Source organism: Aedes albopictus, chromosome 3, assembly GCF_035046485.1.
Source record: "Aedes albopictus strain Foshan chromosome 3, AalbF5, whole genome shotgun sequence".
In the NCBI taxonomy this organism is placed as follows: Eukaryota; Metazoa; Arthropoda; class Insecta; order Diptera; family Culicidae; genus Aedes; species Aedes albopictus.
Genome location: NC_085138.1, coordinates 359,254,937 through 359,279,943, shown reverse-complemented (window position 1 = coordinate 359,279,943; position 25,007 = coordinate 359,254,937). Strand labels below are relative to the sequence as shown.

Below are 25,007 nucleotides of genomic sequence, written 5' to 3'. Positions count from 1 at the left end.
CTCGGCTTACCATTGTGGTGTTGATTGGGCATCGGGCTCATCGGATTAATCTCCGACGCGTCGTCAACTACGAGATCCTGGTCGGACTTCTCCCCATCGGACTGTGTGGGAGACAAACAAAAAAACAGCAATTAATCTTCTAGCAAAGTTTACACGTGAAAATGGCAAAAGTCACTCACATGACCCATGTCCTTCTCCTCCTTCTTGACCTTCTTCAGCTCGTGGGAAGATTCGGGCGTCCGCGGTCGGTACTTGTCTCGATCGGTGGGTGAAATTGAACTTCGCTGCAATTGTTTTGGTGATGAGGGTAGGGGGGAAGAGAAACAGAAGATGGAACACACAACACCATTAGGGCTAAAATAGATATTTTCCGCGAGAAGGGCCACCCGATACTTACATGTCGGTCATCGAGGGGCATGATGTTGCTGTTGCTGCTCTTGGACTCTTCCGGCCGGTGCAGTTCCTGCTTGTTGAGGATGGCTAAAGGGTGCTGGGGTGGGGTGCTGCCGAGGGCGCTCAGGGGACCTCCGAGGGCTCCCGGGCCGAGACTAGGGTGGGGCATGCCGACGGGCATCGGGGGCGCTCCGTGCGCCCCGGGGATCTGCTGGGCGTGCATCTGCTGGAGGAGCCGCGGCAGATCCGGTCGCTGTTGCTAGTTTGGATGAACATTTGTCATTATTTTGTTATTCTTTTCTGCACGGGAATGTGGTGTAGACACTTACCCCTATCACAGCGTTCAGCTCGGACATGGTGATTTGTTTCGCCCGTTCGACTGCGGTCAGCACCTGCTGCTGGTGTTCCTGCGACAGGAACGGTACAATCTGGGTGATTATTGCATTTAACCTCTTGGAGATCTCCGTCTGGAATGGAAGAGAAAGGGAAAAAACAGGGATAAATATGAAAATTGAGGATAATTGAATTGGGTCCGGCGTTCGGACATGCGGGAAGCGACCCTTGACTGCCATTCGTACGTTCGTTCGTTCGTTTGCTCGCTATGGCTTTCGTTCGGTCGCATTGGAACGATTTTTTTTTCTATTGGGAGCTCGAGTGCAAGGAATGCTTGAACTATTTGCGCCATTCCCAGCAGCCAACGTTTTGCCGTCGACGTCCATTCGGCGTCGTCGTTTGGACATCAGTTCGATAGATCCGTGGTATGGCAGTCGGTGGTGTTCTGGTCCACTACTGCGGTAGGATTTCCGAAAAGTGTTTGAATTTTTTCGTCGAACGTCGTCGTTTCCTACGCTCTCTCTACACACAGGTGTGGTACTCTACGAAGGACCCGTTCGTTCCCAACTACTAGAACTGCAGGTCACGCTCTGAATGTAATTTGATAAATGGCGTGTGAAAATGGGAACTTTGGCACGGTGGCAGCCATTCTCGAAGACTACTGGTACAGGTAAACCACAGAGGTACATACAGGGGATGGCCAAAATGTTTGGGATAGGCAACTTTTTTTCTCCCACAAAAAAATTCAACATGCTGTAACTTTTCAAAGAGTGCATCAAAAAATCTCAAATTTTGACTGTTTGTCAATCTATTATGTGTGCATCATTGGTACAAATTTGGGCTCGATTGATTAATTTTTCGCGAAGTTAGAACCGTTCGCGTAAAACACTATTTTTTAGACAACTCATTTTTGAGCTGTCATAACTCGGAAACCAGTGAACCAAATTGAATAAATTTTTTAACGTTTATCAACAATATATTGATACTCAATACGACGTTATAAAATGTAATATTTTCTTACGGCGAATTAAGTTATATCGGGTTGAAATTTTTACCCATATAGAGGAAAATAAGTCAAATTAACAATACCACACAAAAATTATTAAATGTGTTTTTCCTTCAATCTAAATAGGCTCTAATATATCTGATTAGAGATAATCTGAGAACAGAAGTGGAAAATCTTTGGATATCAACACTAAAATTTATTCACATTAATGTAAAAAAAATTACATTTTTTTCGAGAAAAGTCTAAAAAGTGTCAATCCATGATAACTTTTTTCAACGTTTAAAAAGTATGTATGTTTTAATAGTTTGTGAAGCATTTACATATTGTTAGTGTACGTTCAAAATTTCATTCAATTTGGTTTACTGGTTTCCGAGATATGACAGCTCAAAAATGCGTTGTCTAAAAAAAGGTGTTTTACCCGAACGGTTCTAACTTTGCGAAATAATAATCAATCAAGCCCAAATTTGTACCAATGATGCACATATAATAGGTTGACAAACAGTCAAAATTTGAGATTTTTTGATGCGCTCTATGAAAAGTTATAGCATGCTGAACTTTTTTGTGAGAGAAAAAAAAGTTGCCTATCCCAAACATTGTGGCCATCCCCTGTATCTAGGTAGCTTGCGATAGGTGAATTGAATAGCGTGACTGAATACGAAACGGAATCGGCCGGCAACGGAATGAATAAGGATTGTAGTTTAAAGATGAACTATTGATTGCAGTTATGATGAGGCAGTGAAATTTTTGAGCTTTAAAACGTATTGTTGAATGATGTTCAGTAAACATAGACAAACATATTGAGTATAAAATATGAAACGAGCTCACCAAGTTCTACAAAAAACAGCACATTGATGTTAATTTCATCAATCTTCAGTAAATCAGTGAATAATGCCTGTTATGAGAATATTCAAAATTCTGGAGGTCATTCGACTTTGTTTTTATAGAGAGAATAGAATGTATAGCCCTAAAAACACGCATAGCATCGCATGGAGAAACTGTAGTCAATTAGCCATGTGCAATGATTCTTATGGTAGATATTGTATGATCCCACCACATCTCATGACAATGGAGATTAACTTTTACTGTTACACGGTTAAATTTTGGTTGAAGATCACAATTTTGTCTGGTAGTAAATACAGAGAAACCATGGATGAGGAGTTATCGAACTTGAGGTGAAATGTAATCGATTATAATTGTTGGACTTTGAGAAATGTGGGAAGTTAAAACTAAGAGCTCCGATGTCAATATTGACAATACTCTGTTGGAATTCCATCCTGTGTTTCCACTCCAGAGTCGCTCTCTCTCTTTTTCCTCATCCTCACTGCACTGTACTACATGCAGTCAACAATAGCAACATCAGCAGCAGCATCATGAGCATGTTCTTTTGCCAACCTACAACTTTTTGAACAACCACCCCGCTGCACCCCCGGTCTGTGGTCCCTGGAATCTCCACCGGAACCAAACAACCCCCAACTATCGAAGTGCAAAGCTTGTAACACATTTGTGGTACAAGCGCTTACACAGACTCAGACTACATCCGCTATCCATTCCCTTTGCCCAGCCGCACCAATTGCCGGTTGGTTTGTTCGTTTGGTAGCGCAGCATGTTGTAGTTGTAGCTGAGGTACACATTGCATCCGGAGGCGGCCGGCGACCGGTGGCTACGGGGCTCTCTCACATGACTCTTCCGATGCAGCATACACTACTGAAACATTGAAAACTAGCTCCCCAAACATGAGTTGGATTGGAGGGGCGCATAAAAAAGGTGATTGTTTCACCTAGCGGTGGCTGAAAGAAGTGGAAATTTCCCAAAACAAAAGTTTATGAGTTCAATACCGTAGAGCACTGGACATTCAAACACACAGCAAAAACATATTGAAACTGAGTGATGACCTATTCATTGAGTTTTTCAACAATTTTAAATTTAAATTGTAAACGCCTGTTTAGCCGAGGCTGTTAACGCTAGAAATACAATGCTGAGAGCGATCGGGTTCGAATCCCGAACCGGCAGTTTTTTTTTGGTATTTATTTTAGTAGGAGTGCTTTGATAAAACCAAAAGAAAATCAATTAGCATCAACGACGGTTTTGAGGACCTCCTCAAAACAAATCGGACATCAAATTATGCGGTGAAATATCTTCGTATACTATATACGAATGCAAAAATGATCATTTGGTAGAGAAAGTTCTCAGTCTCAATGTAGGATGAATGCCAGAAAGACGAAGCGTATCTTCGACATGATTGAATTAAACTGAAATGACGTGATATTTTTTTTTTTCGCAGTGCAACCCTTAACTACTGTTCGTCAGGCCACTGTTGCAAATGATTCTGACCCCAACGAAGCAGCTGCCCTCTTCCAGTCCAGACCCAATACCTACTGGGTCGCGCCCCATGTGGTACACATTCCGGTGGCGTTGCTAGCTGCTGACAGCTAATCAACCAGCAGCAACCGTCCATCTCCAGCTTCGGCTTAGAATACATGGCTGTAATTAAATCCGTGTCAAAAGTTGTAATTGCATTTGCCGGTAGAATAGGACTTGGAGCAGCTACTACAACAAGGTACGGTAGCAACCTAACCGGGAGGATGGAGTTATGTTGACCAGCACGCAGCTGACCTGACTCTGGGGTCTTGTATTTACACGCTTCAGGTTACAACTTCTCTTTATGATGACTGTAAGGTAAAAAAATGCTAGAGCTAACTAGAGAGCAGTGTGACTATGGTGTCAGCAAGTCACTCAGCCATTGTCGATTTACCTAAACCAAGAACTAAAACACATTATGCAATGGTAGGGCAAGATACTTCAAGGATGAACATTTTCATTCTATTGTTATTGTCAAAACTATTGCAATCGGAGTTGCTATTATCACAGAATTTAAACCAAGATCTCAACAATAATACTTAAAAAATTACCAAAATTTTTGAATGTTACAAAATTTAAAAAGAGTTACAAAAAGAGTAATTAAAAGCTAATGAACTTGTCAGAAACATTCTATATGGATCTTAAGATGAATATCACAAAACAAAAGTGTTTATTTCTATTTTGCAGCAGTGAAAGAAATCTCCAAGAGCGATTCAAGTCACATTTTTAAGTGAAATAGTTGTAATGGGGTTTTCAGAACCACAATAAAACCAAAATGAAATCAATTAAGCTTTACAAGCGTAGTCAAAACATCTCCAAATCTAATTAGACTTTCATCGTGATTTCAACAGGAACTCGCTACAGTGCGAGAAATAAGTATAAAGACAGAGCCGTTTTCCATACAAGATAATCATGTTTATTGATCAAAATCTCTTTTTCTAGCGATTCGATTGTTTTGGAATTTTGTCTGCCACCTCAAAATAACTAGAATTTTGGCTAGAAATATGAGTCATCACCCATAAAAACGTTTATATCGACTTTTCAGATTCAAATAAATATAAAGACACATTTTTATATGGAAATCAGTGTCGTTATATTTATTTGAATCTGAAAAGTCGATATAAACGTTTTCATGGATGATGATTTCTATTTCTAGTCAAAATTCTAGTTATTTTAATGTTGCAGACAAAATTCCAAAACAATCGAATCGCTAGAAAAAGAGATTTTGATCCCTAAACATGATTATTTTGTATGGAAAACGGCTCTGTCTTTATACTTATTTCTCGCACTGTATAAATGATTATAGGAATCTTCAATAGATCTTCTAAAAGCGTTGAACAGCGTGTTTAAGTTTTGTAAATTTTGTTTTTTGGGGTCTCCACCCGAGTGAAGTCTGACAGCAAACTGAAAACTAATTTTGATGTTGTGATAATGCAAATTATGATAACTGAAGTTGTTGTCGTTTTGGTTGTTTTAACGGATAAAACATCAAAAATGAGAGCAGAAAAATGTTCATGTAACAACAAGTTGAAAACAGTTCTTGCTATCACTGATAGCAAATTAATAACAGGTTTTGTTATCAGCGCGAGAAAAAGGAAAAAAATCGTCAAATGAATAGTATTTTCGGGTAATATGAAAACTTTAATGTAATAAGACGTTTGCACTAGTGCTATATCATTTGATTTATTACACAAGGTTGTCTAAGAGATTTGAAATAACTTCAAAACTATATATTTATACTAATTAAAAGAGACAGCAAAACGATATCAAAATATGAAATCAAATTTAATGAAGACAAACTGATATCAAAATGTGATATCAAGTTGATGTTGATTACAAATCGTGTTTTTGATTTGCTATCATTTTGTTGTTAGACTTTGCTCGGGCAGTTAGCCTTGTGGATAAGGCTTCGGATCGCCAATCCGGAGACGGCGAATTCGATGCCCGTTCCAGTCAGGAACTTTTCTCGACTTCCCTGGGCATAGTGTATCATTGTACATGCCTCACAATATGCAAATTCATACAATGGCGGGCAAAGGAAGCCCTTCAATTAATGACTGTGTTAATGAAGTGCTAAAAGAACACTAATTTGAAGAGAGACAGGCCAAGTTCCAGTGGGAACGTAGAGCCACAAAGAAGTAGAAAAAGATGAAAGACATTTTGTTTTTGGTTGTTCTAGCTTTTATTTTAAAAGATGCCTACCATTTTATATTTTTCCTTCAAGTCTTTTCCGGATTCCAAGTCTTTTAAAAGGACGCGGACACCGCCTTCAGCCAAAGGCTGCACAGACTGAATGAAACTTAACACTAGACAAGGGACACACGGAGCATGCACCAGTGGATACGGAGAAGAAACTATTGTCACGAAAAGTTTCATCGCCCGGAGCGGGAATCGAACCCTCACCCCACAGCATAGTGCGATTAGAAGCTTGGTGACCTTAACCGCACGGCTACGAGGCTTCACTTTTAAACTAACACATAATTGGTGTAAAATTATTGCAATTTGTTTATATTTTTAATCGAAAAATATTGCAAAACAGTCGTTACCAGTGCACAGTGTATTACATAAAGTTGAAAAAAATTAATAACAACATATATACATAAAAAGCCTCCTAGAAGAGCAAACAATAGACGGTAGATACTACGACCCTTGAAAGAGGGCAAATTCCCAGGCCGAAACGTCGGGAATGTAGATAAAAATTAATCTTGTTTCAAAGACTGAGAAAACCGTTTGACTTTTCTATCAAGTTCCCAGTTGCAAAACCCCATACATAAAGGATTATGTTTCTTCGTTTTTTCATTCTCTGTTGTTATCTCCAACACATTCAGCTTGCTTCTGAACTTAAGAAATTCTTGAAAGAAACCTTTAAAGAAATTCTGAAAGAAGCTAAGTAACGTGTAGTGTTCCTGGAGAAACTCGAGGTGTAACTGGAGAAATTCTTACAGGAATGTATAAAGAAATTCTAGGAAGAATCTTGGGGAAATTCTTTGAGCAGTTTCTGCTACAATAACTGCAATATCAAAACGGGACATGCCACAAAAGTTCAGCTTATTGGACGCAGTGGCTTAATTTCCCCAACAGGGGAGGAAAAAAAAACTGCAGGATAGCCTGTAGGAGCTCCAGGAAAAGAATCAGGAAAAATGCCTCGAAGATCGTTAAAAATGGCGTGTTTTGGTCTAGAAATGCACTACCGGATTCTTACAAAAAATCCAACAGTAAATAATTGATGCATGAATTTCATCAGGAATTAATCTCCGAGATCCTTAGGGAATTTTTCCAAGTATTCTTACAGAAATTACTACAAGGACTCTTTCAGCAAATCCTCCAAAAATCATTCAAAAATTTCTCCAAGGATTCCTACGAAAATTTCTCCTGATACTCTTTCAATAATTCTTCAAAGATTTGTACAGAAATTTCCTTATTGAATCTTTTAAAAAATTGTCAAAAATTTCGTAAGGAATTCATTCGAGGATTGTTTCAGTAATCTCTCCAATGATTCCTTTAGGAACTGCCTTCAGGAAAGCTTCAGGAAATTCTCAAAGGATTCCTTCTACGATTTTCTCATGTATGCTTCCAGCAATTCCTTCAAAAATTTCTTTGGAAATTCCACCAAATAAGAAAGGCCTCTAACGATTGCTTCAGCATTTTTTTAAACGATTTTCTTCAAAAACTCCTCCAAGCATTTCTTCTGGAATTCTTCCACGGAATCCTTCAGGAACTCTTCCATGGTTTCCCGTAGGAACTCCATCGAGATTTTCTTCGGGAATTATTTAAAAAAAATCTCCTCAAAGATTTCTAAGGATTGCTTAAGCAACCCATTAAGTTTTTTTGAAGAATTATTCCAAGAACTCGATTGAAAATTCCATCAGGGATTGCAGTAATTCCTTCAAGTTTTGCACCAGAAGCTCATCGAAGTATTCTCTCAGGAATTCCTCCTGGGACTACTGCGGAAACTCCTCCCTGGATTCCTTCAGGCATTCCTCGTTCAGTAACTTTCAGGCATTCATTGGCTTGTTTAGTAACTTTCAGGCTTTTTACGGCATCATCAGCATCGGTAGCCAGTTGAATATGAGGCTCGAAATTTCAAAGTGATAATTATCAGCCAAGAAAGCGAATATTCGTATGAAAAAGTATCATCCTATATGCTCACTCGCAGTGATTGTGATGATACTTTTTCGGCTGCGTTACTGCAAAATTATCAGTTTTTCATCACTTCAAAAACACGAGGCAAATAATCATTGAAAATCAAAAAGTCAATGATTCGTTTAAAAGCTCAGTGATGCATCATGACACCTTAAGGATTCCTTCAAAAATTTAAATTAGTCAATGATTTCTTTAGGAATTTCTTCGAGGATTACTATAGTAATCCCTCCAATGATTCCGTCAGGAACTAACCCTCCAGAAACCTTTTCATGGGTTCCTTCTAAAATTTTCTTATGAATTCTTCCAGGCTTTTCCGCCAAAAAATTCTTTAGAAATTTCTCCAAATTAAAAATACTTCCAATGATTGCTTCAGCAAATTTGAAAAGAACTTTTTCATAAACTCCTCCAAGCATTCCCTCATGCATTTTTCTACGGAATTCGATAGGAATTCTTCCACGGATTCCTGTAGGAACTCCACCGAGATTTCCTTCAAGAGTTCTTTCAAAAATTCCTTCAGGCATTACTCCATATATTTCCTCAGGAAATCCCTATAGATTAATTCCAAGGATTTCTTGAGCGATTTCACCAAGGATTGCTTCATCAATTTCTGCAGGGAAGGGAAGTGCAAGGAACACTTACAAAGATTTCTTGAAGAATCATTCCAAGTATTCCTTTCAACGTTCCATCAATGATTACAGCAGTATTTCCTACATGTTTCCCTTAAGAAATTCCTCCAAGGGTTCTCGCAAGAATTTCTCCAGAGATTACTACAGAAATTCCTCCAAGACTTCCTTCAGGAATGTTTTAAGGTTTTTCCAGATATTTTTTCAAGAAGTACTTCAGGCATTTCACCAAAGATTCCTTCGAGAATTTTTCGGGAATTCCTCCAAGAATTCCTTCAGAAATTGCTTCACCAAGGGATCCTTACAGAAATTCATTGAATGATTCATCCAATAACTCTTCGAAAATTCTTTCAAAGGATTTTATTAAACACCTTCAAGGATTTTATCGGAAATTCCTTAAACGTCTGTTTCAAGATTTTCTCTAAAAAATTCTTCAATAATTCTTCCAACTTTTACTTCAGAAATACCATCAACTTCTCCAAGGATTTATTTCGGAATTTCTTGTAGGGTTGGTCCAGGAATTTTTAAACATGGAGTATTTCCTTCAGGCATTACTCCATGTATTCCCTCGATAAATCCCTAAAGGATAATTTCCAAGGGTTCCTTGAGCGAATCCACCAAGGATTGCTCCATCAATTTCTGCAGGGATTCCGTAAGGAACACTTCCAAAGATTTTTAGAATTATTATTCCAAGTATTCCTTTAAAAATTCCTTCAATGATTACAGTAGTAATTCCATCAAGTTTCCTTTCAGAAATTTCTTCAAGGAATCTCGCAAGAATTCCTACTGGGATAACTCAAGAAAATTCTCCAAGGATTTCTTCAGGGATTTCTGAATGTTTTTTTTTCAATGTTCAAAATTTTTTATTTATTTTCAAGAAGTACTTCAAAAATTTCTCCTGCAAATCTGCAAAGATTCCTTCATGAATTTTTCCAAGTATGTTCCAGCAACTCCTTCAAGAATTCCTTCAGAAATTGCTTCACAAATTTACTAAGGGATTCTTCAAACATTATTTCAGAAACTTTCTGAAAGTTTCTTCAAAAATTTATTAGGTATTGTTTTGAGAATCTCTTTTATCGGGAATTCCTTAAGGGTCTGTTTAAGAAATTTCTTTAAGAATTACTTGAATTCTTCAAAGTTTTACATCAGAAATACCTTCCTTCCAATGATTCCTTAGAGAACTTCCACAATGATTTACATATTTCAGAATGCAACCTAAGGTTGCTCCAGGAATTCCTGCAAAGATGTTTCTAAGAAGAAGCTCCAAGGATGCTGTTAAGAGTTCTTCCACAGATTGTTTTCATAAATCCTTCAAATATTTTTTCAGGAACTGTTCCGCGAATTCCCTTTTGAGGTTTCAACAGGGGCTCATCGAAGGATGCTTCCTTCAGTAATTGCTCCCCACATTTTTCAGAAAAGAAGTTTAGATAGATCCTTCAAAAATTTATTCCGGAATCACTTTCAACGATACTATAAGGAGCTCCCAGAAGGGTTTCATCAGAAGTACCCCCAATGATTTCTTCATGATTTTATCCAAGGATTCGATCAAGAATTTCTCTAAAGATTCCTTCAAGAATTTTTCAAAAAAAAATATTCAGAATTCTTTTGAGGATTCCTCCAAGGTTCATATCAGAGTTCATCTAGTCGTTACTTAAACAGTTCCTTCGCAGTTTTGTTCATTGTGTCGGGGATTTCTTCAAGGATTCTGTAGGGAACTCCTTATTGGTCTGTTTCAGGAATTTTACAAGATTTTTTCCAAATAATTCTTCCAATTTTTACTTCGGAAATACCTTCAACGATGCCCCAGAAAACTCCTCCAAAGATTCGTTTCGGAGTTCCTCTTAGGGTTGCTCCAAGAATTTTTGCAGATTTTATTAAGAACTAGCTTCAAGGATTATTTTAAGAATTCTTTCACGGAGTGTTTTAATATTTATTCAATTATTCCTTCAAGAACTCATCTAAGAATTCCCTTAACCCTCTTTCGGCATTAGGGTCATTTTTGAACCAAACCGTACACTGGGTCAGCAAGCTGTTCCCAACGGGATGCAAAAGGAAGGTTAAGGAGTTTTTTTTTCAGGAATTCATCCAAGAACTCGTCCTTCAGGAGTTGCTCCATATTTTTTTCGGAAAATTATTTTAGGATTCCTACAAAACTCCATCAACAGTTATTCCGGAACACATCCACAGATACTACACTATAAGGAGCTTCTAAAGGGGTTCCATCAGAAGTACCCCCAAGGATTTCTTCTTGATTTTATCCAAGGATTCTATCAAGAATGTCTCCAAAGATTCCTTCAAAAATTAAAAAAAAATCAGAATTCGTTAGAGGATTTCCCCAAAGGTTCATTTCAAATTTTATCTATTCGTTGCTTCAGGGATTTCTCCGCGGTTTTTTTAATTCCTTCAAGTACTCTTTCAAGAACATCTACAGAGATTGTTTCAGAATTTCTTAAAAAAATATTCGGAATTTGCTGAACATATTTATAATCTGTCGCAACTTGTTCGAATTCTTTAGTGTTTCTTACGCCCGATTCTTTGTATATGTAATCACCCCTAAAATATGTGTTAAAAAGGTCAGTGTAAATAACAAAAAAACATCATGGACAGCTCTTGTTCACTCTAGAAGGCTCCATTTCATCCAGTACTAACATCTCCAAAAATCGTCTCTATGTGAACGCCCTAAAGTATGCAAGCTGTACTAATCAATTTCTTAAAAAAAATGCAATTTAAACTTCCTCTGGATCGCAGCTCTGCCCCTCATAGGTATTATCAAGCAAAACGGATAAACTCGATGAACCCGGGCACAGTACCGAACCGACAGTGAATAGTTCAAAAGTCGCATCAGGTGACATCTCCCCTTCTACCTACATTCTCTAGCTAGCAATAGCAACTATCCGTTTGCTAGAACTGGATAATCCATTTCGAGTGCAGACCTATGCCGGTACTGCTTCAGCTTGTAAGAGCAGCGAGCACTACTCTAGTAGGAGTAGTGGCTCTTCAGAGTGTAACTTTCTGATATCATCAACTTCGGGTCCGGAATGTCTGTGCGTTCGTGTGTGTATGCATACCATCTATATCCACACCGACGACCGGAGAAGATGCCGGAGAAGGACTGCTACGAGATGAAGCCATTGTGTGCTGCTTCACTTCGAGAGACGGGCACCGAGTTCGGACGGGGAGCGTTGGCAAATGAGATGAGTCATTTGATACCCGACTGCCGACTCAGCCTAGAGAGTTCAGAAGGACAGAGTTTTGTGCGAGAATTCCATGTGTCCTGTTGATAGTCGTCGCTCCGTCGGAAGATGGGTTCGGACCGAGGTGGTACGGAGCTCGAAGGTGGTGAAACTGCTGGTAGTAGTTCTAGCCACAGCAATGGTCTCGTGGTGTATTTTGTATCCTATATGATGCGGCCGAGGAAACCGCAGAATTGTGGTGTTCTACATAGTTACTCAGACCAGTGAAACCAATGATTCAACTATTTTATATTTTCCAACAGCAGCCAGCAGCCATGGTGGTAGACTAACGGCAGTAGCAGCAGCAGCAGCTGTGTGGGCTTGTGGCTTTTCCGGGGACAAGGAGGAGGCAAGGAAAATACCGAAAACCACTTTATGTGTGCACAAAATGCTGCTCCGGCTGCTAGGGCAGACCGGAGAGAAGATTGCTGTGGCTGCTGTTGTTGCTGCTGTTGGTGTGGTCTCTGGGGATTGTGGCAAGTGGTCCTCCTGTGTGTCTACTGTCGGATGGAGGCGGAAGTTTGCCGACGGGAAGCAGTTGATGAAACAGCAGAGCTCGCTTCCCCAACCTTCGACCCGGGTGAACCTGAACTGTGCCATGCCATACCATACTCTCTCGCTTCTCCTATGCACATACATAATAAATGTTTTGGTTGGAAAGCGCCCTCTCGTGTTCGCAATGGAGGTCGGACGAGGCGGACGACGAGTGTGTTGCAACAACAAAAGTCGTGTGGTTTTTCAGACACATATGACAACGACCAAGAGGACGACGAATGGGTGGCCAAGGTGTGTGCGGGCGAGGATCTTATCAAACTTGAAACCCACTTCCTCCAGCCGACCCGAGGCCAGGCCAGTGGGGGTCCTCATTGATGTTGCGGTTTGCAAACGGCAGGGTTCTGTTTGTTGGATGATGCATCATGCCCTAACACTTGAACATGTCAAACCTAGACCTCGTCGTCGTCGTCGTCGGCTCTCTACTGTAGAAGATGATGCTTGTTGATAGATAGGAGATATTCGTTGAATGGAGTGGAGAAACATACTGCAGTGTCATCAGCAAGAAGGTTGGCATTGCTATTGTGTTTGAGACTCTACTGCTGCTGGTGTTGCGTCGTCGGTATCGAGATTGATGCTTGATGCATAACATAGGTTAGAACCTATCGAACCTATCGTTCCGAGTGGATCGGTTGGATTTTAAAATGCGGTTTAGAAATATGTATGTAGATTGAGATAATCTCTGCAGAATTGTGAGATTCATATCCATAAGTTGATTCACTTGGGAATGTGAGCATTTTCCATGGACAGAACAACTTTTACTCATTGGATAAATAACCATTTGAATGGATTAGAGTTTTAACTTGACCACTTCAAGTAATCCGAGTTGGACAATCTGTTCGATGATTGCAGGAATGGATATTTTTTCAGCGCAGTCACAACGAAAACTTGATAAGCTAATGCGAAGTTTTGTTTTCAGTGATTATTCAATTTTGTCTGGATCACTACAAATACAGCTCTTCTTATGGTTCTCAATGACTGACTATCATGTCACTTTGGCAATATTTCATTGTTTGGAGTTTATTTAATAATATGGAACGAGAACACACCACCAAACAAAGGTGACTCCAAAATTCCATAAAATTCCATCCTAGGACAATCGTGGAGATATAGAGATGGTTGATCTCCATAACCGTACCATCTACGGCGGAGTGCGGATGGAAGACAGTAGTTGTATTACTAACATTCTTTCCTTTCCTCGATGGTCGTAAGGACGTGGCCAGCGCCGGCAAAGACCTTACTAAAATTGTGCACATTGAGCCTGGTTCTCTGTGAAATTTTGATTGCTCCGGTGAATCAGTGAGTAGTAACTACGAAGCACACGCTCATGCTCAATATGGAACGAGCTCACCAATAAATATCCATCATAATATCCACCGGAGAACGACGAAACGAAAGAAGCGGTCTGTGGCACACCGTATTGCATGGCCGAGCCTCGCCGGAACTGTTTTTCTCTACATACACAAAACGCACGGTACCTGTGACAAAAACATTAATGAAAACAATAATTAGTATCGCTAAATTATCTACCATCCATCCTTTTTCATGTGGTGCTAAGAAACTTTTTATTGATTTTTCGTGATTTCTAGAACAAATTTCTGAGAAATTACCATTTTTTCGGCCGACTATTGACTGGTTCCTAGACAGAAATAGGCGCAAGCGAGTTCCAGAAACCAAGATTTCCTGGAAAGCGTTGAAGCGTTGAGGACACAAGCGTTGAGTTCTTGAAAAAAGTTTGTCTAAATTCCTGCATTCATGGATCACTTAATGTTGAAATTTCTCATGGAAATTTTAGTAGAATGCCTAGTGGAAATCCAAAAGGAATTACAAAACTTTAATAAATTTTCGTTGCGTACTCGGAAAATTAAGTTATATTATTTCTAACATTTCAACAATTCTTCTATTATTTTTTTTTATTTTCTCAGATATTTTTGCTTTCCATGTTTCCCAACTTTTTAAATGAAGATCCAATCCGAAGGTAAAAATAACTACTAAGAAGTCCCTAAAGAAAATCATTCAAAAATAAAAAAAATATTACTACATACTAAGATTTCTTATTCAGTTTTTTGTAAGAAACCACTTCAGAAATTACTCCTAAGAATTCCTTAACTCCTTCTAGCGTTTCTTTTCCAGGAATACTACAACAGGACTGTCGGGATTGATTGAAATATTGCTACAGAGTGTTCTCCATTTATTCTTCCAGAAAATATACAAAAAGAATTCTTTTAGCTATTTTTTCAATAATTCTAATTAGAATTGTTTCCCAGGAAAGCCTCTGGACTAAACTGTTCCAAAAAAAAAACACGATGTTTGAAAAGTCAAGGTGCTCAACTCTTAAATGAAATATATGCATATTTGAAGCATTTTTGTAGAACATTTCGACTTTCTAAAAAAATATCGCTAGGGTGATATTTGAAAAATATACCTTTTTTCATAAAAATTCCCGAAAAAATGTTTTTTTCGTAATTTTTTTTTAATTTTCGATTTTTTCAATATTTTTGTATTTTTCTATGGACCTCTAGACATTTTTGATGGTGATTGGTTTTTAAAATATTGCGTTTATATCGATGGCAGAGCCGTTTTTGTGCTGACAAAGACTATTTTCTGAGCATTTTTCATCAACAATTTTCTGAAAAAAAGTGTACTTTTTTTTATTATAAAGAGACGAACCAGCCAAGGGCTGAAAGTCTCTTGAATAAAGACAAATCAATCAATCAATCAACTTATTTTATTTTTTACATTAAAATTTTATATGATAGAACTTTTCACAGGCGTATTCATTTCTCAAAAAAAAAAAAAGATTTGAAATGTCTTGCCTAGACGCTTTTAGTAAAAGGACAACATTTGAAATATTTGCAAAACTTTGTAAAAAAAAAGTTCTGCTGTCAATATTAACACAATATTTCAAAGGCAATGCCCTTCAAGAATGCCTAGGGATCCATAGGAAAACACAAAACTATTGAAAAAAAATTAGAAGTTGAAAAAATATTACGAAATTTTTTTTTTAATATTTATAAAAAAATGGTCATTTTTCAAAAATTGTTTTGGCGGAACTTCTAAATGATTTTTTTAAGAAAATGCTTCAAATATACATTTTTTTCATAGGGTTGAACAGTTTGACTTTTGGAACATCGATTTTTATTGTTGGGTATAGCCTACTCTGGATAGCCTTCCCGGAATTCCTCTGAGCTTTTCTCCATTCGTTGAACGTTCCTGCAAGGATTCCTTCTAAGTAAAGAGGGTTCTTGAGCTTCCTCCAAATGTAAGAGAGTTGTTTAGATTTTCAAGGCACTGTCCATAAACTATGAAGCCATATTTTGGGGCATTTCAGATCACACCTCCCCCCTCAACGTATACTTTCGTCAATTTTATAAATTTATATGGGCCGTACCCAAGCAAAATTTTTGGGTCGAATAGACTAGAAGAGGTTCTTAGAAGCACCATAAAACAAACTAGAAAGTATTCGGTTTTATGACGGTTCTACAAGACTATAAAGGTTTTCTTTGTTTTTTAAAGCATATTCACATTTTTTTTGTAAAAACCAGTGGAATTCATGTTTTAGTACCTTTCATATGTTATTGTTTGTATTGAATCGCAACAATTGACATATTTTATTTCTTTTTCAATCATTCTATTATAGTAAACGAGTTAAGACGAGTTGAATATACTCTAAAATTATATTTCTTGAATTTTCCATAAAAAATAAAAATAAAAACATTTCAATGATAATTATCAAATTTCAAAATGTTTTCGTCTTAAAAAATCGGTATTCCAAATAGGCTTTCAGGAAAAATAAAAAAGTGTAGGGATGTCCCAAAATAAAAATTATAAAAATCAAAAACAAAAAATAATAACAATTTTTTTGCGAATTAAAAAGAATCACATGTTTAAATCGTCTTTAGATGACGAAAAATGATGTTTCTATCAAAATCAAAAATTTGGGTATTAGAGGGTTATGGATTGGTGAGCTCGATCCATGCAATTATTTTATTGCAAGAATTACTTAAATGTTTTTGGGCAGTACATTAGGCTGTAACGTACTTAGTTCTTCAATTGTTTTATCTTCCTCTTGACGTAGCGTCCCAACTGGGACAAAGCCTGCTTCTCAGCTTATTAGTAGTGTTCGATGAACACTTCCCCACTTATAAACTGAGAGCTTGCTCTACCAATAACCATTTTGCATGTGTATATCGTGTAGCAGGCACAAAAATGCTATTTGTCCAAGGAATTTAAGAAAATTTCCTCTACGTAACGTACCAGGACCGACCGGGAATCGATCCCGTCATCCTTAGCAATGTCAGGCAGAATACCCATAGCTGTGGCTATATGGTCCCTCCCAACCAGGGATGCCAGATGATTTTTCCAAAAATCTGTATCAGGATTTTAGAAAATCTGTATTTGTCTGTATTTTGAAACTGTGACTGAAAGCAAAAAAAAAAAAAACACCAAGTTTCCGTAAATCCTGTCAGACCCCGTTAGAAATCTGTGGATGCAACATGTAAACAACATGTTTGTGTCCCGAATTTTGCACGAACATTTCTATTTGCAGTAAGTTTTCACTAAGCGGTGTAAATAGCAAAACGTTATGGTTTTGAATAGTTAAATGAATATGTCTATTCTTAATTGTCTATTCTAAAATAGAATGTCTATTTCTATAGACAATAGAATGTCTAAATTCTATAGAATGTCTATTCTAAACTTTTACGTCGCCGGAATTCTGTGAAAATTTCTCCAGGGATTCTTCCAAGCATTTTCCCTGGGAGTTTCTCAAAAAATATATTGAAACTGATCTTGTACCGACTTTTTGAACCCTCTAAGCATAGGGCGGAATTAAAAGGTACGAAACTGATTACACTCATTCAAAATCCTGAAACTGGTTCACGGGTTTCCGCAGAAATTCTTTTCGAAAATCCTCATGGGATTCTTTAAAGGATTAAAGAGCAAATGCCTTCAGGGATTGCTACATAAGCTATGCTTGTATTTCTTAATAAATTTTTTTAAATATTTTTGGGGAAATTCCTCCAAATTTTTTTCAGGAGTTTTTCTATAGCATTTCTCCAAAAAATTATCAATGATTTTCTCCAGGGGTTTCTCCATGAATTCCAAGAGATACTGTTCTTTAACAAACATTCAGAGATTCTATCAGAAATTTAGAAACTTTCAGTTTGTATGAAGAACTAGTATATGTTAAAATACACAAAAATAGAGAGATTATAAAAAATAATCTTCAAGAACCATTCCAGAAAATTTTGCTTGAATTTCTACCTAAAGGATTACTCCATTTTTTCAGAAATTTTCTCGGGATTTTTTTGGAAATTCCTTTAGAAATTCTCGAAAGATTTTTCTGTAAAGTTCCTCCAGGAGTTTATCCAATAGTTCCTTGAAGTATTCCTCTAGGCATTGCTTTGGATTTGTTCAGACTTTTCTTCAGGGATTTTTTTTTTCATTTTTTTTCAAAAGATTTTCTCAACGATTAGTTCTGCAGCAATTGTTGAGAGAATCTTTTCAAACTACTAATAAGCTTTATTCAAAGATTTTTTCTAGAAATGTTTCAAAGTATATTTGTCGAGGGTTCTCCGGTTCTTGTAGGTTTCTCAAAGATTATTATTGGTTCTCTAAAATATTCTTCCAAGTTCATAAACTGCACGAGTTTTTTTTTCGATGAATCCTTCAGAAGTTCCTCCAGCAGTTCTTCCAAGAATTCCTTCAGAAAATCCTCCAGGGAATCTTTAGAAACTTGATGAAGGATTTCTTAAAAAAAATCCAGAAGTACCATTGTCTGCAATGTCTCCATTTTTGTAGATTTCTTTAAAAATTCCTCTATGGATTTTCCAGGAATCACTGCAGAAATTTCTCAAGGATTCTTGCATTGATAGAGTTACTCCAGAAGTCTATCAAGTTTTTTTCATTTTTTCTAAAAAAACATGAAGGAGTTTCTGCAGGAATCACTGAACGAATTTCTCAAAAAGTCTTGGAGATCCCTGGGAAGAGTTTCCGAACAAATTCCTTTAGGATTTGTGAATAATTTACTTGAAGAATTTCAGAATTTATATTTTTTCAAGTATACTCCATTAAGGAACTTCTAAATTTTGAAATCTTGATGAAATCTCTGGAGATAAATATATCTTCACATTCGAATTTCTAGAGAAATCTAAGCAGAATTCTGAAAGAAATCTAACTCTTAAGTAAAAATAGTGACAAGTAAAAAGAAAATCGGGTTAAATAAGTACTGTGCCTTTGAATTCCACTAAAAATTTGCATCCTTTGACAGATACGTATTTCAACCTCAACTGTAAGGTCGTCTTCGGTATCTCGTACTTGACTCGACTTCAGTCAAGTTCAGTCGAGTCAAGTGTGAGACACTGAAGACAACCTTACAGTTGAGGTCGAAATACGTATCTGTCAAGGGATGAAAATTCTTAGTGGAATTGAAAGGAACAGTACTTAACCCGAATTTCTTTTTTTACATCATAGAAGAAGTACCTGGAGAAACATTTCGGGAAATCCTTGGTGGAACGCATTACAAAACATTTGCAAAGATCCCAGAAATAAATTCTTCAGGTATTTCTTAAAGAATTTTCGTAGAAATTCTTTGGAAATATTCCTGAATGAATTTCTCAAAGAATCCGTGGAGATATCAATGGAGTTATCCGTCGACAAAAAATTTCCGATAACTTTTTAAACAAATATCCAGAAGAGTATGTAATGTTTTTCTTGCTGGAGTTTAAGAAGGAAGCCATAGAAATCTATTCGAAAGAATTCCTGGAGAAATTAATCAAGGAATATCTTAAGAATGCCCTCTAGAAATTTCTCAAGGAATCCCTGCAAGAATTTCTTTAAAAAAAACCTGCCCATTACCGATGTTCCATTACTAGACGCCTCTCCGCCTTTTGCCGAAATAAGGAAAAAAAAAACATGCCGTCTTCTCTGTGCTTCAACAAGCTAAGATGGGCAAAATTGATATAGTTTATTAGCTTATACATAGTTTTCCTTATACTTACATAATCTTTGAAAACTTCCTTAAAAATTTCACTTTGGGCGAAGGTTAAAAAGTTTTATATTACAAGATTAAGATTTCAACGTGATAAAAACATAAAAAACGCCCTTAACGTATGCTTATTACATATCTAGGACGTTTTATGTTTCGTAATATTTGTTTTATTAAATTCAATTCTAAAGAAAAATCCTGTGATGAAATGATTGAGAATTGATGTCAAATGTGAAAAATATAGATAATTTAATGGATTTGTACTCTCAATAATTTTTATTACTTTATTTTCCATCTTGCATGAATGTATGTATGAGGAAAAAAATATGTGGAGGAAAAATCTGTATCAAGATCATAAAATCTGTATTTTTTCTGTACTCTGTATCCTGTCTGTATCAACCTCTCAAAATCTGTATAATACTGAAAAATCTGTATATCTGGCATCTCTGCTCCCAACAAACATTATTGCTGTACAACGGCTGAATAAACCATTTTTAAGCTTGATTTTGAAATTTTTGGCTGAATAAGCAATTATTCAGCTATCATTGTTACTTGTGATAGTTCATCGGTAAAAATTCAGACATTTCCGAGTTGAAAATCAGAAGAGTATAAAGTACTTAGGTAACTGTATTTATACCATTTTGATTTCTAAAGTACCATTTGGGGATTCCTACAGAAATCCTATCGGTTAGCCCTAGTTGCAGAAGGAAATCATCATTAATAACATCGTCAATTGTTTTCCGTAAGCAGACTTCAGAGATAGTTGTCTGCCAACCTACAAACCGGTTCCACGCCAACAAAATATGAACCTGCCATCGTTACAAATCGCTGACCCGGCTCGATTTCGCGTCTTGTTTCTCCACTTATAGGTATCACTATAATAGTCCAGTCCACTACTCTATACAACACAGTTGCACTGGTCGGACGGACCAGCTTGAAGAGTGTGTAATTTAATATTTCTCTGATTCAATCGAATTAATCTAATTAGTTTCACGAGGGGATTGGTGGCTCCGGCTTCGGCGGGTGTAGGTACCTAGCAGAGCGCGCAGAGCTATAGTTGAGTTGTACATCGCGCGCAATTGCAAACAAGCCGTAACATAATAGGAAACAAGACCCCGATTGCTGCCCGGCGGCTATTTAAAATGTGATACTTTTTTCCACCGACGACGAGCCGGTTTGGCTCAGTTCAGCGCTTGTCTGCGAGACACAAGTTAGATAATATGTACAAACGGCTGTCAATGAATTGACCGTGGTGTAGCGACTCGATCGACCCAAACCTGAACACCTCGGCGGAGGTTTAGGGCGGTGCGTGGTGGTAGCACCACTACTGGGTAATTAATTCTTCCAAACGTACCTCAGACACGGAATGAAAAATGTTTTAATTAGAGTACACCACACCACACCGGAGCTTTCAACGCCCCGCTCCGGTTCACACTTTCGACGATGCGATTCCAGCTGATTAGGGTTACATTGCAGCTGCCACCACACACCGACCGGTATCAAGCCAATTACCGAGTGTGTGTTCCCCACAAGAAGATAAATGGCGAAATAATCTGTTTCACATGCAATTTAATGCTGCTGCTGCTGCTGCTCCCCGGGGGGAGGAGGCCTCACCACATCAACTTAGTTGGTGGCGGGCGGTAACGAGCCCGACGAACGAACGAACGAACGGCGCTGCGCTGGGAGAGTGCATCAATCAGACAAGAACCGCATGCGAAAATTTCTCCTTCTCCGAACGGGGGCATGTCCAAGAACCTTCTTTCAAAGGACGCAGGGTAGGTTCAGAAAACAAAATGACTGTGATTACCAAAAGCTTTTGGACAGCTTCTATGCAGCTGTTGAACAGCTTCTAGGCAGCTGTTGGACAGCTTCTAGGCAGCTGTTGGACAGCTTCCAGGCAGCTGTTGAGCAGCTTCTACGAAGCTGATGAGCAGCTTCTATAAAGCTGTTGAGCAGCTTCTAAGAAACTGTTGAGCAACTTCTATGGAGCTTTAGAGCAGCTTCTATGAAGCTGTTGAGCTTCTATGAAGCTGTTGAGCAGCTTCTAGGAAGCTGTTGAGAAGCTTTTAGGAAACTGTTGTGTTTTCCAGGAAGCTATTGGACAGCTTCTACGCAGCTGTTGATCACTTTCTAGGTAACTGTTGGACAGCTTCTAGGTAGCTGTTGAACTGTTTTTAGAAATTTGTTGAACAGTTTTTGAACAACTTTCAAAAAGCTGTTAAACAGCTTCAGCACACTCACTTCCAGCCCTGCAAAAATGGTACGTCAGATGCAACAATGTTTCCTCGGTCGCACAAGTACCCTCTTCCGCGTGCACGTGTACTCCTCCGCCGTAGAGTACCAGCGCGCGGCGAAGAGATAAACCCACAGGGGGGGACAAGAAGCACCGTGAGATGTTAATAATTAGCTTAACCAGCTACCCCGACACTCCTGTTGGTTGGTTGGTTGGTTGGCATCACATGGCTTTCCGAACCAGTGAACTCGTTCGCTCGCTTGCTCATCAACTATGCTTATCGTCGTCGTCGTCGTCGTTGCGTCGCCGTCGCCGTTACCGTCTCGGTCCCGGGGTTTGTTCGACTTGAACGATGAAGTGCGCGCGTTTCGGTTGAGAAGGTTTGCGGCGGGAGGGAGGAACCGGCCGGCGGCACCACTTAATGGCTGAGTCATGACTTCAACCGTGCGTGAATTTGCCGGTCTCGGTTGGGTACCTCATCGCATCGACTGGTGTTTATCGTGCCAGCTCAATTGTACTCCAGGGGAGAGGGCGTTACACTCGCTCGCCCCTCGTCGAAACTTCTTCGACGACGGTACGGTGGTGCTTTCCCCGCGCGGTGTGGTGTCGGAACCGGGAATTGCTTTCTTGGTCTTTATTTCGGTGGCGAGGATGGAGGGAGGTGCCCGGTGGAGGATGTGAATAATTCATGACCAACCAACCTGGAGGGAAATCAACCCGAGTGGAACGAGCGGGACTCCGAGATATGCAATCCGGGTGTCGGATGAAGTATGAGGGTAAATTAGTATCTTCCGAAGACATTTCTCTGGGGGCGGTATGTTGGAGAAGATTATGTTCAATTAAGATGTTTCCAAGGGGATTCTTTTCGGAGGATTTTGGACTTATAATGAGAAAGATGTAATTTCAATTTCTGTGCTGGGAAAGGTTTGGAGTAGGCTTCAGTATGAAATAATCCAACTGTGTTGCAAAAGGTGGAGCTTTAATTGCTCAGCACACGAAGAACCTAACATGGGCATTCCGTAAACTTCCAACTTTAGCTGCAATGAAACAGCGGCAAACACAGTTTTCCAGTTTGACTCCGTGGAACCCGTTGTCGTCCTCAGCCTCCCATAACGAACGACGACGGATGGACATGTTTGCACAAAACTAACTGACCGTACCGGGGCTAAAGTAGTCAGCTCTCGGCACACACAAGCACATATAAAGCCGGCTCCGCTTTGGCACACCATAATCAACCGTAGGTACGTACGAGTCGTACGAGCACCGCAGCACCGTATGGACCTCATTTGCTGGTAATAACAGCCTCGTAAAGTCTCTGTTGGGCTCAACTACACGCCGCGCCACGCCGTAGTGAAGGTGCTTAAAGATCGTTTTTTCGAGATCGCAGTCAGTCGTCGTAACCGCAGCAGCTTCCACCACACAGAAGTCGACCACTTTGCATTAAACTTTGGAGTTTTATGACCCTTATGAGAGTACCTCCGTCCGAAGTCCGCGTTAATCCACCATTAACGACGGGGTGCGGAGCTGTTCGGTGCGGCAGCTAGCTCGCGCCAAGACCCCGATCGGGTGGTAATAAGAGATCCCGCTGATTGAGTCTTAAAGAGGTACAAATTTATTACGTCAGGTCCTGAGCAGGCGGGCGGTCAGTGATTTTCTGCCAGCTATGGGCAAATCTTGTGAGATGAGGGCTGCTGTTGCTGGAAACGGTAAAACGAACAACTGTTTACCGTTTGGTTGAGCACGTTGAGTAATATGGAAATTGATTTGGCATGACTCGTTACATTGTTGGGTTCACAAGTACTCCTAGGGCTAGACGGTGAGACATGGCTCCAAGTCCGATGGAATGTGCAGCAGTCATGACGGATAATTGGATGGGTGTGCGATGGAAGGGACGTGATCACCACGGTATCTTTGTAACACTTTATAAGAAGAGTTTAAAAAGAGCAACAACGAGATCTTATTACAAATCGTGTCTGAATATCCTTTTAGATTTGACGTACTACTAGGTCACATTTAACACTTGTATGACATCATAGTGATGTACAAAATCTTAAAAAAATATTATGAAATTGAAACTTGAAGTGTTTCAATTTTGAGAGCTTTCGAAATCAGTATTTACCTTATACTAAACGAATCCTTCTTAGATTACTAATCACCAAGAAACGTTATTGTTTCATTAGGTGTCATAGATTGGTCATGTCGAATTTCTACAAACATAACTCTATTGCGTAACGCAATACTGCATCAAAAAAAAATATATATATATATTAACAGTTTTGTTGTGGAGCGGACCTGGTTGGATGGTTAGAACCCTTGACTATCACGCCGAGGACCTGGGATCGAATCCCACTCCCGACAAACTCACAAAATGTGAGTTCTTCCTTCGGAAGGGAAGTAAAGCGTGGGTCCCGAGATGAACTAGCCTACGGCTAAAAATTTCGTTAATACAGATAAAAAAAAATAACAATAATAAAAAACCAGTTTTGTTTTGAAGCTATCGCTAACAAAATATTCACACATGAAAATAGAAAGTTCATCTATACAAGAAGTAGTATGGAACGAGCTCACCAATTTTCAAGGAACAGTTTTCGACAAAAATTGTGGCGCCCACAAACGAACTTCAACATTGTCTAATTCCAAAAAGCGAGGAGGCAATCAAAATACTGCGCAAACTAATTCTGGTGAAAATATGGAGAAGGCACACCCCGAATTTCCAAGAGCATATATCTGAAGAATTAAATGACAGTTAAAAAAAGTCGATCGTTTGGTTACCAGCTGGTGATGGCCAATCGATCAACTTTTCAGCATAAACTGTCGTTTGGTTTTTTAGATTTGTGCTGTTGAAAACTCGTAGTCTGTCTTCGTGATATTTTCACCTTAACGAGCAGATATGATGGCTCCCACTTGCTTCCTACTTAGAGTGGCAAAATAATAATAATGTTAAATCAAACGAAGTAGTATGATTAAAACAGAGCTGGTAACTAAAACGGACCAAGTTTATGAAAATAGCGACCAAATAGTAAATTATAAAGTTTCGTACAACAAAAAAAAGTTGTATTTATATGTATTCAATTGAGGAAGGCTTCTATGGCGCTACTTTAGAAAATTTATAGTAAAAACTTGATAAAATTTTCAGAAGATTATT

General features: G+C 38.6%; 1 protein-coding gene across 2 annotated transcripts in view; it reads right to left on the bottom strand.

The window, feature by feature from the left end:
- LOC109428914 (protein groucho) overlaps positions 1-25,007 on the bottom strand; it is a 140,510-nt gene that overhangs the window by 26,551 nt on the left and 88,952 nt on the right. Inside the window, exons 6-9 of one of the 2 annotated variants that reach the window (XM_062855365.1) lie at positions 723-860; positions 398-646; positions 180-284; positions 11-101 (exon numbers count right to left, since the gene is read on the bottom strand). In XM_062855365.1, the coding sequence (XP_062711349.1) occupies positions 11-101; positions 180-284; positions 398-646; positions 723-860 (583 nt within the window). Of the gene's footprint in view, positions 1-10; positions 102-179; positions 285-397; positions 653-722; positions 861-25,007 lie in introns of both variants that reach the window. The other variant, XM_062855364.1, reaches the window with a different exon arrangement.